General features: G+C 41.8%; 1 protein-coding gene across 7 annotated transcripts; it reads left to right on the top strand.

Moving 5' to 3' along the window:
- The first annotated feature begins 66 nt into the window (after positions 1–66).
- CWC15 (CWC15 spliceosome associated protein homolog) lies at positions 67–11,781 on the top strand. Of its 7 annotated transcripts, none has more exons than XM_003129753.5 (7): positions 67–126; positions 1,392–1,530; positions 2,130–2,242; positions 3,122–3,210; positions 4,588–4,701; positions 7,896–8,014; positions 10,887–11,781. In XM_003129753.5, exons 2-7 carry the CDS (start codon positions 1,400–1,402, stop codon positions 11,014–11,016), a joined length of 696 nt encoding a protein of 231 aa, XP_003129801.1. In that variant the 5' UTR covers positions 67–126; positions 1,392–1,399; the 3' UTR covers positions 11,017–11,781. The 7 variants fall into 7 exon arrangements, 4 of the variants coding, with proteins under 4 accessions (XP_003129801.1, XP_005667301.1, XP_084831920.1 ...); XM_005667244.4 differs by having other exon boundaries at positions 67–148; XM_084975794.1 differs by having other exon boundaries at positions 67–329.
- The last annotated feature ends 4,053 nt before the right edge of the window (positions 11,782–15,834 follow it).

Raw genomic sequence — 15,834 nt, 5'->3', positions numbered from 1 at the left:
GATTGGTCCCTGCCTCCGCCCCTGAAGAGGTTAGGGTTTGCTTCCGGGTCTTGGGCTTTGGCCCTGGGCGCAGGGGTTTCTGGGAGCCGAGAATCTAAGTGGTTTCTGAATGATCTCCGGAGGCTGGTGCGTTCGGACCTCGGCCAACGTGAGCTGCTGGGGGAAAGCAGACTGGGGGGTGGTGGTGGGGGGAGGACAGTTGGGGGCGGACGCGGAGAACCGACTGCAGGCAGAGGAGTTTTCCGGAGCGGCAGCGGGTTGCGGAGCCCAGCGCCTGTTGGACTGGGGACGGCCAGTCCCGGGCCGGCCGCGGAGAGCGTAGCGTGAAGGTAGCTCTACAGGCTGCGTTAAGCGGGTCTGGGCGCCCCCAGCCCCTCGCCAAATCTGGCACGGGTGAAGAATCGCCGGGCTTTCCGATGACAACCCGAAGGTGAACTCCCCAGAACCCAGAGTGTAAATAACGATGGTGTGTGGGAGGCGGCGGCGCCCCCAGCGGCCTGGAACCCAGTTTCACCCCCACTGGATATATTCCTCTCCCTTTTTTGAAAATCTAGAGAAGTATGCCAGCTGCCCCAGACACTTGCTTTTCCGACGCTTGAGGGAGGTTTTAGTAGCCACATCGGCTGTGCAGTGTTTTTTAGTTGCTTAAAAGCAGAAGTAACATAAGGAAGGAGTCCCTGATTTGTAGTTACCAGAGTCCCGTGGGGGTGGGTTCCTGTGTTTTGAGCATCCCTTAAATTGTAACTTGCAAAAGTTATGATTTATATTATATTGGCTGCTGTAGGATAAAATTGAAACAACAAAAGATTGTTGGGGAGCTTTGCCAATGTAACTGTCGTCGAAGTTGAGCACACTTCTTCAGGACCTTCAGTATCTGTCAATGATTTGTTTTTTTAGATATCTTCTCTGTTTTTGTAGCTGCTAGCCTCTTTTCTGCAGTGTGAGGTTTAGATAAAATGGGAACCTTAAGGAGTCTGGTGGAGTAAGGTTGAGTTGAGATTTTTTTTAAAAACTGAGACACGGCAGTACTGTATTTTTGCAAGGGCTTTGACATGTCAAGTCTCTTAATTTCATGATAATCCCATGAGGAATAGTCCCCATTTTACAGATGACGGAAACTTAAGCTAGTTGGCTTGTCCAAGGCCACAGAGCCAGAAGGAGAACAGGAACACAGTCTCAGATCTTCATGACAGAACTTTTTGTACTAAATATCTGCATATTCCCGCTACACCCTGAGCTTCACTGTTTGTTTTCATGAGAACTTTTGAGATCATTTTAAATAAGTTTTGGGGAATAAGGGGAATTTTTTCCCAAGGATGGATATTGATTAATACTTTATAAAATGATAGTTTGTTATGTTGAAAGTAACTTGGCACTGGTTTTCTTCAAAGCATAAAAAATGACGACGGCAGCTAGGCCAACTTTTGAACCTGCAAGAGGTGGGAGAGGAAAAGGAGAAGGTGATTTGAGCCAACTCTCCAAGCAATATTCAAGTAGAGACCTACCCTCTCATACGAAGATAAAATATAGGTAATGAAGCCTTTTATTTTTTTTGTTTGTTTGTTTCACAAAGGAAGACCAAATCTGTTAAATGGTATGGTCATAAGATAATAGTGTTTAGGTTATTATCACTTAGTAATCTATTTTCATAGGAGTAGAATACATTAGTGTTTATAACACTAAAATCATGCACTATGATTGTAAAATGCTACAAGATATTCCTTAAGCAGAAATTGCAATTAACTGGGAATTTCCATAAGTAGATGGAGCAATAGCTGATACATTATCTCAGAGGGACGTGCACTATCAGCACTAATCAATATGAGATTAAGAGTATTATTGTAACAGAGCCCTGAGTTGACATACTTACAAAAAGTAAGGACATTTTAATCAACCTGCACCCTTATTATGGGAAAGTATGTGATTTAGCTTGAGGTTCTTGAAATATCAGAGACATCACAGGAGCCTATTAGTAACCCTCAGATTAGGATAGTGATCTTGTCCAGTTTCCCTAATGGGACTTTAGGTTTCAGGAACTCAGGACAAAGTTGCTTTTCACAAGCTGTCTTCTATGACTACAGCCGTGTGTTTTTAAAAAGTATTTTTGCCCTGGTTTGTTTCTGCTTTAGACAGACCACTCAGGATGCCCCCGAAGAGGTTCGGAACCGTGACTTCAGGAGAGAGTTGGAAGAGAGAGAGAGAGCTGCTGCAAGAGAAAAAAATAGAGATCGGCCGACTCGAGGTACCAACACTCCCTAGACCCCTAGACTACCCTATTCCCTAGACACGTCTCTCATGACATTGTGTTGACAGTAATTTTTCTTTCACGTGGTAATTGGAATGGATTACTGTTTTTGTTTGCTTGCTTTTAAATATTGGTGTGAACTTTAAGTTTCTTAAAAGACTGGATCAGATTAGGTTAGGATAGATTAGATTGGATTAGATTAGATTAGAGATGGTAATGAATTTGATTCCAGTTCCATCTTTTTATGTTTCTATATGGAAAGAACTAGGTGATCTGGGAATATTTAGCAGCCATTGTTTCAGTTCGGATTAAGGTATTTTCACAGCCAGACTTTTTGAGGCCCCATTGTTTCTGTCTATGAAATTCTCCATGGAGTTACTATTGTGGCTCTGCTGGTTCAAAACCCAGTGTCATGAGGATGCTGGTTCATTCCTAGCCTTGCTGAGTAGGTTAAGGATCCTGTGTAGGTCACAGATGTGGCTCAGATACCCTATTTGGCTCAGATTCCCATTGCTGTGGCTGTGGTGTAGGCCAGCAGCTGTAGTTCCAATTGGACCGCTGGCCCTGGAACTTGCATATGCCAGAGGCATGGCCCTAAAAAAGGAAAAGAAAAGAAAAATTCTCCCATTTTTATTTCTAGCAAATGCAAACTATTTTCTGAATTTCCTGAGCAAGGCTACAGTTCCCATATTAAAATCAATACTTCTATTAATTTATTCAACACATATTTGCCAAGGGCTTATTTGCCAGGCACTGTGGTTATAATCCTTACTTTCATGCCTAAGACTTAAGCTCTTTGTGCCCACAGGCCCCTAAAATTTCATAAGAAATGCAGGATTTGATTCAGTAAGCTAAATGATGTTTGTTTTCCCGTAGAACATACAACCTCCTCCTCGGTGTCAAAGAAGCCTCGGTTAGACCAGATTCCTGCCGCCAACCTCGACGCAGATGACCCTCTAACAGATGTACGTTTTTACTCCCTCCTCTCATCTTTGTGTAGTGATTTACTTATCTTTTTTTTTTTTTTTAGATACTGTTGTATTTAGTCTTCTGGCTTTAAGAAGTGATTTGTATTTATTTTGACTTCCTGTTGCTCAATTACAGCCCTGACTTCAGTGCTAAATTTTAGCATTTATTTTAAAACAAAAAGCCTTCTCTTATGGTTAATCAGACTTTAAATTCAATCCCTGGAGAACCAGTGAAGGAGGAGATCTATTAAAAGATACGCTTCCCTAAAAAATAGCTCCCTGTATTAAACCGGGGAAATCAGACTAGTTATACCCCTCCAGAGGGCACTCCTCAGACTGGGCTCTTTATCAGTAACATCCCCTACAGTGAACGTGGGGGCCTTTCCACACTTGCCACCAGTGATGCCCTTTCCGGATGTTCATGCACTCAATGGCTCGCTCTGTGCCTAGGGAGGGATGTGATCTAACTGGAAGGTTTCTAAGTTTTGGTACTTTAACATTAAAATTTAGTGGGTCCTCAGGGCATATAATTAATTTGCAGTTTTCTACATGCAGAGGAAAAATCTGAGTGCCTTTTCTAGGGTAGCATCTAATTAAGCATATATAAGTAATTCTAGAGCAGACAGACTGAATTAAAAATTAACTCAGTAATTAAATATAAAGAACTCAGTTTTAAGTGAGATTTAATGATTGTTCGTCTGAAATTTTTTTCTCTGAGAATTTAGTACCCTCTTTTGGTACTTTTGATTATCCTTACTTCCTAGTTATTCTGAGCTATATAAAATTATTTTGATTCCCAGGATCACAATATATAGTGTGCCTCAGTATACAGTGTTCCTTTTCAGGTTTTAGAAATATTTTCAGGGAGTTCCCATTGTGGCATAGCAGAAAGGAATCTGACCAGCATCCATGAAGATGCTGGTTAGATCGCTGGCCTTGCTCGGTGGGTTGGGGATCCGGAGTTGCCATGAGCTGGAGTGTAGGTTGAAGACATGGCTCTCTGATTCAACCCCTAGCCTAGTAAGTTCCACGTGCCATGGGTGCAGCCCTAAAAAAGCAAAAAAAGAAAAGAAAAAAAAAGTTTTCATGTGTAAATATTTGTTTGACCATGTAAATTTGAAGAGTACTTCATTATACTATTTACTGTTATAATGTCTAAAATAGAGTATTGACGTTTTAGTAAGCAATCATAAGCTTTTTGTGGTGTTTTATTTTATTTTTTGGTTGGTTACTGCTTCTAATCATATTTACATACATTTATTTTTCCAACTAGGGAAATTCTGCTCCAAAGATTTGATGTGTCATTTTTATGGAAAAAAAAGAATAACGTCTCTTTTGTCTCTAATCTCCTGGGCCATCACCATTCTTTTTTAGGAGGAGGATGAAGATGAAGATTTTGAAGAGGAGAGTGATGATGATGATACCGCAGCTCTTCTTGCAGAGCTGGAAAAAATCAAGAAAGAGCGAGCTGAAGAGCAGGCCAGGAAGGTAAAACCAACGTGTTAAATATTTCCATCTTCTCACATTAGCTAAAGTAGAATGTTTTTAAATGTAAGTGGTATCACCTTATACTGGAACTCATCCTTGCTATGTCTAGATATTATAGCACCTGGAGGTCTATAAATCTGGTAATTTCTGTGACATCCTCAGACTCCCGCTTATATTGGAAATTCTAAATAGTTTAGACCCGTTAATAATAAAACTCATCACATTGCTCTTCGTTCACTTATTTGTTCAACAGACATTTGGTCAGTGTCTGTTAAGTGTCAGAAGAATCAAAGATCGTGAAGATGCAGTCACGGCCTACAGAGAGCCCACAGGTATAAAGAGGCCATCTTTATCTCTCTGCTTCTCGTCTGCCCCAGGCCTCTTTCCAGGCACCTTGCTGAGGCCGCCTATCAGTGGATTTTCTTTAACCCAGCTTTTCTGAGTCCCCACAGCCTCTGTGTTTACATAATGGAAGGAAAGAATGTCTGACTCAAAGACAGTTAGAAGGAGTAAATGAGATCCGTGGTATGTACCTTTAAACTTTGGATGAACAAACCATCACAGTAACAATGAGAGAAAACTTGGATGGCAAGAGCAAGTCAGAGCACCAGCGGTTTGTAGGGCAGCGCTAAAGGAGTTTGAGCTCTGTTTGGAATGATTCGCAGAACTAGTCCATTTCAGCAGGAGACAGTAAGGTTGAGTTGCATTTTAGAAAGATTGCTTTGCCAGTGGGGAGAGTGGAAGAAAGAACTGATTAGGAAGCCGTTCCAATAATCCTCAGTTAGGAGAATCTTGCATGACACGAGTTGGATTTGAGAGAAGTAAACAGATGCTGATAGAGCTGTCAAGGAAGAAGAATTGGCCAGAGAAGGTAACTGATTAGAGGTGGCAGTTTCTGGGTCAGTGTTGGTGCCATACCCTAATTCAGGAATGCAGAAGGATGGGCATGTTTCCGAGGAGAGAAATATGATGAGTTTGTTTGGAACACACTGAATTTAACAGAATTGTGAGGCACTCGAGTAGATGTATCTGCTTCCACTTTCAACTAGAACAGAGCAGCTTTTTTACGGACTTCTGTGGAAGATTTCGTTTGAACCAAGAATGGTTCTATTTAAAAAATTACAAAAAATAAAATGTAAATTTTAAAAATATATTTAAAAATATTAAAAAATATATTTAAAATCATCAAAATTTGGATAGCATAACTCCTGTAGAATTGTAAGGCCATTCCTAATATCACTTGCACACCACAAGAGGGCAGTTGCTCTATTCCAAATCCTGCTGGCCTTCTTCACAGCTGTGGATATACAAAGAGTCATTTAAATGTGTTTGGTTGACCTTTAAGGAGCATAAACATTTCAGACAGGGGATCTTGGCAATTTTGCAAAGTTCATCTGATTTCTTTGTACAAAGATGAGTTGGTGTTTTTTGGAATTGAATAACAGTTTTAATTTTCTTGTCTCTGTTTCCCTGTCTGGCTTTCTAGTGGCTGGTTTTTGAGGTGTTTCAAAATGTTCTCAAACTTGTCAACCTGTGTCAGGGGTTGGGAAACTTTCTATAAAAGGCCAGATAGTAAGTATTTCAGGCTTGCAGGTCATATAGCTTCCATCTGCTAATTATGGTATAAGCAATCGTAGGCAGTACCTAAATAAATGAATGTGACTGTGTTCCAATAAAATTTCATTAACAAAACAAGATGGTTCGGGTTTGACCAAATGGCAGACTGTCCATCCTTTATGGCTGTGGTCAGGAAACAGTGTACCTGGTACTTGAATATGGAAAGAGTTGGCACCTTTTTTCCCTCACTGCTGTGTGTGGCAATCAACCAGTAACTCTAAAGGAAATAATGTAAAATCGGCAGGACCTTATTCCCTCACATATGTTATTATATTATGAATTTGGATATGTTGTATGCTTGAGCACTGATATTTCTAGCTTCTCGGAGGTACGTCTTTTTACTTTTAGCATCAATATAATTTATTAAGTATATAGTTTTTGGAAAGTTATCTGTTCTTAATCTATCATAGATGCCCCTTGCTTTTGTCTGGTTAAGATCTGAAAATGACCAAAAGGGATTTTCCTATTTATTTCTCTGAAAATTGCATCTTCTCACCTCCCAGTAGTTGAGCCTTATAAAAATGAAATCTGTTGTTCACACTTGATCGTTAAAATGAAGTGTCTTTAACCATTTTATTTTCTAATTCTAAGAAAGAAACTGAGGATAATTTGAGTTTAAAGAGGTTAGTGCTAAAATAAAAGTGAAGAAAGACAACCATGTAACTGATGATGCTTGAGAGATATAAAAATAGTCAGCAATAATAAATCAAGAATAAAATGGATAAACCTCAGAAAAATTAGTATAAATGCATGTTAACTGAATATAATTTTTTACATAATGGTTTGTTTTACTTTAGGAGATAAATCTTGGTTAATAATAACTTGTTACCAGTCCTAGAGATACAGGTTTACATTGTCAGTAATTCAAAATAGAATTATTGGAGTTCCCGTCGTGGTGCAGTGGTTAACGAATCTGACTAGGAACCATGAGGTTGCGGGTTTGGTCCCTGCCCTTTCTCAGTGGGTTAACAATCCGGCGTTGCCGTGAGCTGTGGTGTAGGTTGCAGACGTGGCTCAGATCCGCGTTGCTGTGGCTCTGGCATAGGCCAGTGGCTACAGCTCCGATTCGACCCCTAGCCTGGGACCCTCCATATGCCGTGGGAGCGGCCCAAAGAAATAGTAAAAAAAAAAAAAAAAAAAAAGACAAAATAGAATTATTTTTAATAAAATTAAGATAATTAAAATTGAGATAATTGCTTTACTAAATGAGTTTTTTGATGTCTTCTATGTTCTTAAATTATTAGAATGTTTATTGATGTATTCTCTTAGAATAAACAATTTTGTAGTTTTCTATGTACTTCAAGAAAGACAGTAGGTTTAAATACGCAACTTAAACATTTCAAAGTCAGAGAGAGACTAATGAATATATGACGGCAAGCATGAAATATTTGTAATGAAAATGCTGAATTATTTTATTTTGGTAAGTGGGACTTTTCTGGTATGTCTTAAAAACAAAAAGTAATGCTACCTTGATGTTTATCTTATCTCCCTCTTAAAATCCTACAATGTGAGCTGTATAATAGGATTGACCCGAGAGTTAATATAAATAAATACGAATTTTCCCCTGTTGTTGACAGGAACAAGAACAGAAGGCTGAAGAAGAAAGGATTCGTATGGAAAACATTCTGAGTGGAAACCCTCTCCTTAACCTCACTGGCCCATCCCAGCCTCAGTCCAACTTCAAAGTTAAAAGAAGGTACTAGATAGTACTGGGTTGGATATATATATATACACACACACAAATTATGAATTTTATAGAAAACTATATTATGTAAAGCTTGTCATTTCCACTCTCCACTGATAATTTTCTCCATCACATTGTGGAATAATGGAAGGAGAATAAAAGAAAATTAACTTATTTTCCATATATGGTTACAATAACCAGCTGTGTACCAGCGATTGTTCTAGGTACTAGAGACAGAGCAATGCACTGGGCCCTTGACCCTGCAAAGCTTCCATTGTAGTTGTGTGTGTCAGGGGTCCCCAGGACCACTGTTTACATTCAAAGACTCTCTGGAAGATGTCAGAGGACTCAGCATGTGAACCAGATCGTAACGGGATAAGGCGCGTACTGTCCCTCCCACGAAGGGTCGCCCAGACCACATCCCTTTCCCTGGTAGTGAATAGGCAGCAACCTGTATGCGGTGTTTCTGCCCAGGAAAACCCATTAGAGACCCAATACCTATGGTTTTTAGTGGCTACTCACATAGGCAGCCTCTGCCTAGCACATACAAAAATTGAGACTCCTAGAAGAAAGCAGGTGTTCATAGACCACATTATTTGTGCAGACAGTCTAGACACCGTGACAGTGAGAAGATTCCTGAAATCCAGTTTTCCAAATGCCTGCCAAGGGCCAGGCTTGCAGGCAACCTTCCAAGGCTGTCAGTCTCAGGCCTGCGGGTGAGCTCTTCCCTGTATGTGCACGTGTGTGTGTGTGTGTGTGTGCGCGCGCGCGCGTGCGTAAAGTAGAAGGCTGAAGGGGGGTAAATACAGGCAGTCAGTGCTGTGTATAGAGCTTCACGTGCAGGGAAGTAAAACAAATGTACAGAAAGTGCTCGGTGGAAGCTGGTGGTTGTTTGATACAAGATGATGGAGGAACCCTGTCGGCTTAACATTTAAACCATATCTATTAATTTTCACCACCTCCACTGCTGCTGTCTCCATCGCAGTGATGCAGTCCCCCTAACTGGTCTGTATGCATACTCACCACCCTCTCCATCCCTACCCCCAAGTTTTTTTTTAACATAGCAGCATCATGGTCCTTTTAAAATAAAAGATCACTTTCTCCTTGTCTAAGCCATCCAGTGGCTTCCGGACTCATACATGGTTAAAAAAAAGAAGTCCTTCTTACAATGGCAACTGCGTAGTCAAGGGAGGATTTGCTGCTGGGAAGGTGACATTTTATCAGAGACTAGACTCCAGGGTGTTTGACCTGAGCTGTTGAAAGGGTAGATTTGGGGGAGAATGTAAACTGAGGGGCGAGGGAAAGGGACAGGCGTAAGACATGGTGTCTTTGCAATGGTGTACACGTCGGAGTGGGAATGTTGAGTAGGTAGCTTGATACACAGTTCTGAAATTAGCCTGGCCTACAGGTCATGCATTTGGGAGCTGTCGACTTAGAGACGTTTCCTGAAGCCACAAAGACTAGATGGGCTCACTTGGGGAACGAGTACAGCCTAAGAGGAGGCCGGGGGACTGAGCCTGGGGTGATGTTTCAAGGTTGGGCAGGTGATTAGCTGTCAGGACCTGGAACAGTACCTGGTGTGTACCAGGTGCTCAATAAATAATTGATTCAGTGACTTATGAATGAAAAAAACTAGGCTGAGAAGGAGCAGCCAGTGAGGAAGAAATGAACCAAAAGACGTTGGTAAGTGTCTTGGAGCCTCACTAAGTGTTTCCAGAAGAGGGGAGTGATTATCTAGGTCAGCTAGTGATGAGGGCAAGCAAAGTGAGTACTTCGGGGTGGCCATGGGAGTTAGCGCCGAGGAAGAGCGATTTGGTGTTGAGAAGGGGGGAAAGCCTTTTGGGAGTGAGCTGAGGGGAGAGTGGATAGAGCAAAAAACTACATTGATGATACTCGTATTACACAATATGGTTGTTGTGCCTTGTTTGGTTGCGGATAGAGCTGTTGGGAGATTGAAACGTCTTACTATGCACATCACGTTTGACCTAGCTCTGCCCAGCTTTTCTCATTTCTCTCCACTGCACCAGTGATGACTTCAAACCCAGTTTTTGAAGATGCCCACATTCTTTGCTTGTTTTCCACGTGTGGTTTCTTCTGGCATGCACACACCCACACGCAGACATACACATTATATAGGCTTTCATTTGATATGTGTTTGTGAGAGTTTATATATTACTTATATAGGTTTGTGTTTCATATACTAGATTATGTTTTAAAATCGTAGTCTTTATTTTCTATAAAGCATGTATTTTATAGTCTGTCCATGGGTGGGTTTTTTTAAACATACGCATTATGAAATCCAACCAGGAGATTCTAACCGGAGTCCTATCATAAGCTCTTCAGCTGCTCTTTCTTTGTGGTTAATTTAGATGTGGGCCAATAATATGAGCTTTAATTGTTATACCCCAGTAGTTTCTTCTTGTGTTGTCCTAAGTTGTAAATGCTACAGTGAGTGGTGGTTACTCAACGTTAACTGATAAAAGAGTATTTATAAAATCCTTAAAACCACATAAGGTGAGACGACAGTAAATTGGCCAGTTATCATCTAGAGCCATACTAGTCAGGGTAATATCTGGCGCTGCCTCTTTTAGACCTGAAAACATTAAATATTTATATAACTTCTGCTTTTTAACTCAAAATTTCTTATACTAGAGAAATAAGAAGAATGTTGTGTGTTTTCTGACTAGGAATTACTCCTCCTGTTAGAAAAAAGCCAGCTAAGATCTTAGTACAGATTTCTTTACTCTTGGGTGTAGTTGCTGCATCAAGTGATGTGCAGATCAGGTGTCTTTCTGTGGGACGAGTGAGCTCTGCAGTTCACACGATGTTCTTCTTGTCTCTGATACGAGCATTATAAGATCGTTCTATTTTCTTTCTCCTTCAGGTGGGATGATGACGTTGTTTTCAAGAACTGTGCAAAAGGTGTAGATGATCAGAAGAAAGACAAGAGATTTGTAAATGATACGCTACGATCTGAATTTCACAAAAAGTTCATGGAGAAATATATTAAATAGTACAGTTTTATGTGCTTAATTAAAGGCTGTAAAATGTAAACCATCTGACTTTATTTCGGTAGGTTTGTTTTTCTCCCCCTGCCTCCCAATCTAAATTGTGTATAGGCTTCCCTAATTTTAAGTTCCAAAATGTCTTTCCCTTTAACGATTCTTTATTCAGTGAAGACTTGGGAATTGGTTTCACCCAGTTTTCATCTCTGAATATTTCCAGTCATGTCATTTATTTTGAATATGGGAAAGGGAATCTGCTTGTAATAAATATTTTTAATAATCTAAATAGCCAAATCTGTGTCCCAACTTTTTGTTGAAATGTATGCAGCTTATAAAACGTTGTGTATTTTCTTTTGTGTATTGCATTTCTTTGCGAATTAACCTTTCCTCCTCATTTTTCTAACTTTGATTTAAAGTCAGTTAATTCATGGTTTCTTTTCTGTGTCTTGAAGAGTGTGGTGAAAGATTAAAGGGATTCCAAGTTGGACCAACATGTTGCTATGGAGGAGTGTGGTCAAGCAGGAAGTACCCCGAGTGTGTGTGTCTGAGGGAGCGTGGGTACCTCTCACTTCTGCAGATGCTCCTTTCTTGTCTCTCAGCCCAGGAGCTCCTTAAGCATGCCAAGGAAGCTTGTGCCGATCACCTGTGTTCTAGATACTCCCCTGGCATGTTTCTCTTAAATGACATAGAGTTGCATACTGGCACTCATTCGCTGCAAAGCCTAAGAGAGTTTAACTTGAAACAATACATGAAATAAAACCTTTGGAAATAGGATTTTGTTTGTTTGTTTGTTTGTTATCTTGGAGGATATATATGCAGGAAGTGGGTGTCTCTAAACAGCTAGGAAATGACGTTTTTGTAAACTGGGGCTGTGATTTCAAGGATGTCACTTGGATAGAAAATTTGAGGCCAGCATTGGAGCCTTCTGCAGATAGAGACCTGTTCATGGAATTCCTCAGCTGTGAAGGATGTCGAGCTTAGTAAGGTTAAAGACAAAACTTTTAAGGCGAAAAGAACATGTTTCACTGGCTATTTATATCAACCCCTTTCTTTAGAATCCCTAGTAGAAGCTTGGGCACGGGTATGTAACCTGGGTCAGGAGTTGGGCTTGAAATGTTGCCCAGGTCTTGACCAAGTTCACACCCTGCATTTTTTTTTTTTTCCAACTCAACTGGTTACACATAGTTTTGAATACCTTGGCTACTGTTTTCTTAAAGCCTTTAATATTATTGAAACATTTTAATCTCGAACTTTACAGTGTATAAAGTACCTTTACATTTCTGTTTGTTTTTTATTTTTTAGGGCCATATCCTCAGCATATGGAGGTTCCCAAGGGATCAAATCGAAGCTACAGCTGCCAGCCACAGCCACAGCCACAGCAATGAGGGATCTGAGCCATGTCTGTGATCTACGCCACGGCTCACGGCAACACTGGATCCTTAACCCACTGAGCAAGGCCAGGGATTGAACCCGCATCCTCATGGATCCTAGTTGGGTTCTTAACCCACTGAGCCACAAAGGGAACTCCTACATTTGTTTCCAATTTTCTTCATAACCCACTGAGCCACAAAGGGAACTCCTACATTTGTTTCCAATTTTCTTCATAGCAACACTTAACGTAGGAAGGAAATACTGGGTTATTCAAAGTTGAGGAAATGAAATTCAAGCAGCATTAATAAAAGTGGGACATGTGTGAGTGCCTTAAAACTATAGGAAAATTTGGAGTTCCCATTGTGGCTCAGCAGGATAAGAACCAGACTTGAATCCATGAGGATTCAGGTTCAATCTCTGGCCTCATTCTGTGGGTTAAGGATCCGGCATGGCCACAAGCTGCAGTGTAGTTTGAAGATGTGGCTGAGATCAGGCGGTGGCTTTGGCTGTGGTGTAGACTGGCGGCTGCAGCTCTGATTCAACCCCTAGCCCAGGATCTTCCATATTTTGCAGTTGCAGTCCAAACAAACAAACAAAAAAAAAATTGGACTTCCCTTCGTGATGCAGTGGTTAACGAATCCGACTAGGAATCATGAGGCTGCGGGTTTGATCCCTGGCCTTGCTCAGTGGGTTAAGGATCCGGCGTTGCCGTGAGCTGTGGTGTAGGTTGCAGATGTGGTTCGGATCCCGTGTTGCTGTGGCTCTGGCGTAGGCCGGTGGCTACAGCTCCGATTAGACCCCTAGCCTGGGAACCTCCATAAGCCATGGGAGCAGCCCTAGAAAAGGCAAAAATACAATAATAATAATAATAATATATATGAAGGTTTGCTTACCAAAGTGAAAGCACTATTTCTATTTCCAAAACTAGTCATTGAGATGATGGGTAAAATCTTGAGGAAAAGAAATAGCAGCACTTAATCATATAAACTTTTTAGCATCTGAAAGACATATAAAAAAGGGATCATATTTGGGCATGCCCTTACTCCAAGATCCACTTAACTTCAGATTCCATATTTGAGCCTGATAGGGTCAGGAAGAATCAGAGTAAAGTTAATTTCAATGATTTCTTTATCCCTTTTCCTAATATTTTCCAGTGTGAAACAACATTGTATATAACTGGTCATAGATCCAGGACACAAATAAATGCTACAGTTCAGCTTTCAGATTTATAAAGCCAGTAACAAGTTTCCTAGCAAAAAGGCCCAACATCCTCCTTGCAAAACACCTTGCATAGGTGTGACTGAGAAAACTGTCTAATCCCTTCTCAGGCCCATGCTGAGGGCCAAGAGCCAAGGCTTTGAAGCCAAAGGGACCCAGATGTGAAGCCCAGACAAAACCTAAACACTGAGACTTTACAGCTGTAACTCCCATCTCAGGGGTAGTGCCTGCCTCTTGCCCCAGGATCTAGCACCACGATGGGCATATCACAAGGACTGCCCTCTGCCCCCAGTGCAGGTCTGGGAAAAGCAGGGACCTAGACACCAGAGGCCTGGGAGTCCTGCCTGGAGCATGCCCTGCCGGCCCAGTTTCCTGCTGAGTTGTGGAAACTGGTGTGTCCACTGGGGAGAGCAGGGCGGGGCTTGTCCTTTGAGATACCATCTTAGAAATGGGACGAATTTGTTTGAACCAGTGCCAGGGGTGGGAGGGCAGGGGGGAGCCAGTGGAAGGGAGAGGAATTCAGCTGGAGCTTCTGAGGCCTGGGACATTGGCCCCTCCGACCTCTCAAGGTCCGAGGAGCACAGAAGAAACAGGACTGGCCTGAGAGTCGCATTCCAGTAAGTGTGCGGTGCCTCGGTGCCTGTGCTGGAGTGGCTGGAATGCAGCTTTCATACCTTCTCTAAACCACACGCCCACAGAGCCCCCTCCCTACGTCTTTTCCGGATGGAAGCTCTTTTAGGCGTATTTCCTTTTTTAACACGTCCTGTTCTCGCCTGGCCTAGTTCTCAGAGGTATTTCAGGAAGGAAAGAAGAAAAGGAAAAAACCAGTCAAGTTCACACTCCCAGGAGAGGCGTCTGCCAGAGTCCCTCTGCAGGGTGATCTTTTCAATCTAACTGTATTTTCAAACCGCCTCTCTTTGGAGAAACAGGCCAAGAAATGCCTCCCAAGGGCCTCACACTAAGTGGAAGCCGCTTCCTGGAAGCAGCCATCTCTGTGCCAGAGTCTGAGAAAGGAGGAAGGCGGAGTGAGGGCTTCGAAAACCTTCCGACTCTTTCAGAGGGAAGGTTCTGATGCTGTCCTCAAGTTTCCTCAATACTCTCACCTCCTTGAAAGGCCAACTCTTGGCCTCAGAGGCCTATTTCCCGAGTCGGGGTTAGATGAACATGGGGCCTTGAGTCGCCCTCTTGAAGTGTTTACCTGAAAGCCACGAGGGAAGGAAAAGCTGCCGATGAGGAGAAAACTGGGATAACAGAAGCGGCAAAGCTCACAGAGCACCGGGGCACATCCCTGGGGGCAGAGGCCCCATGGACCCTCTGTTTCTGCCCCCTGCCTCCTGCCAGGCCACCCCGCCCCCCACTCCCACCCCCGTCACTGCAGGAAGAACTTCCCCCTTGCCACTTCCCTGTCTAAAGCCTTCAACAATTAGGAAATGAGATGGAAAATGATCCCATTCAAGACAGCCATAGAACATGTCAAACGCATAGTCATAAACTTAACGAGAAAGGGGCAAGTTCCCTGTGGAGAAAACGCTAATATTCCACTGCGGGGCCTTAAAAAAGACAATAAATGCAGGGAAATACCTATTCCTGGGTATTCCTGGGATGGGAAGACTTAATAGTGTAAAGACACCAGATCTCCATCCAAGAAATTATGAAATTTTAGGAGGTGGGGATGTTTAAAAATGGATGTTTTAACCAAATCGCTTTACAATTTTCTGTTAAAATAAATTTGTAAGAACATCCAGGAGAAAAAAAATCTGGTAAGGAGCAATAATGAGAGGGATTTTCCCCACCAACTGAAAAATGGATTAGAAATATGTAAAAATGAGCATGGTGCTGGCAATAGAATAGAGAGATGGGGGCGGGGGGGATGGAACATAATAAAGAGTCTAGACACAAATTCAAGTCTGTAAAATAATTCTGTAGATAAGAAAATTTGCAAAAAAAAAGAAACAAGAAAACCAGGGGGGGCATTTGCAGTTATAAGGATGGACCTAGAGATTATCATAGTAAGTGAGGTAAGTCAGACGGAGAAAGACAGATACATGCTATCACTTACATGTGGAATCTAAAAAAATGATACAAATGGATTTATTCACAAAACAGAATCAGACTCACAGACATAGAAAATCATACGGTTACCAAAGGGGAAAGGGGAGGGGAGGGATAAATTAGGCTTAACAGATAAAACAGATGTAAAATAGATAAAAAAAACTAGCACCTATTGTATTACACAGG

Source organism: Sus scrofa, chromosome 9 (assembly GCF_054392235.1).
Source record: "Sus scrofa isolate SSC_HxYL_T2T_F1_AM1 chromosome 9, Sscrofa_HxYL_maternal_Yorkshire_Landrace_v2.0, whole genome shotgun sequence".
Lineage (NCBI taxonomy): Eukaryota > Metazoa > Chordata > Mammalia > Artiodactyla > Suidae > Sus > Sus scrofa.
Note: the sequence above shows the minus strand (reverse complement) of the source record. Positions and strands in the feature narration are given on the sequence as shown.

Bases quoted from the DNA above. Each gene is read 5' to 3' on its own strand.
- CWC15 (XM_003129753.5), top strand. From the start codon at position 1,400: ATGACGACGGCAGCTAGGCCAACTTTTGAACCTGCAAGAGGTGGGAGA. The intron at 3,211-4,587 runs GTACGTTTTTAC...ATTCTTTTTTAG, and splicing joins CAGATGACCCTCTAACAGAT to GAGGAGGATGAAGATGAAGA. The intron at 8,015-10,886 runs GTACTAGATAGT...TTTCTCCTTCAG, and splicing joins AACTTCAAAGTTAAAAGAAG to GTGGGATGATGACGTTGTTT.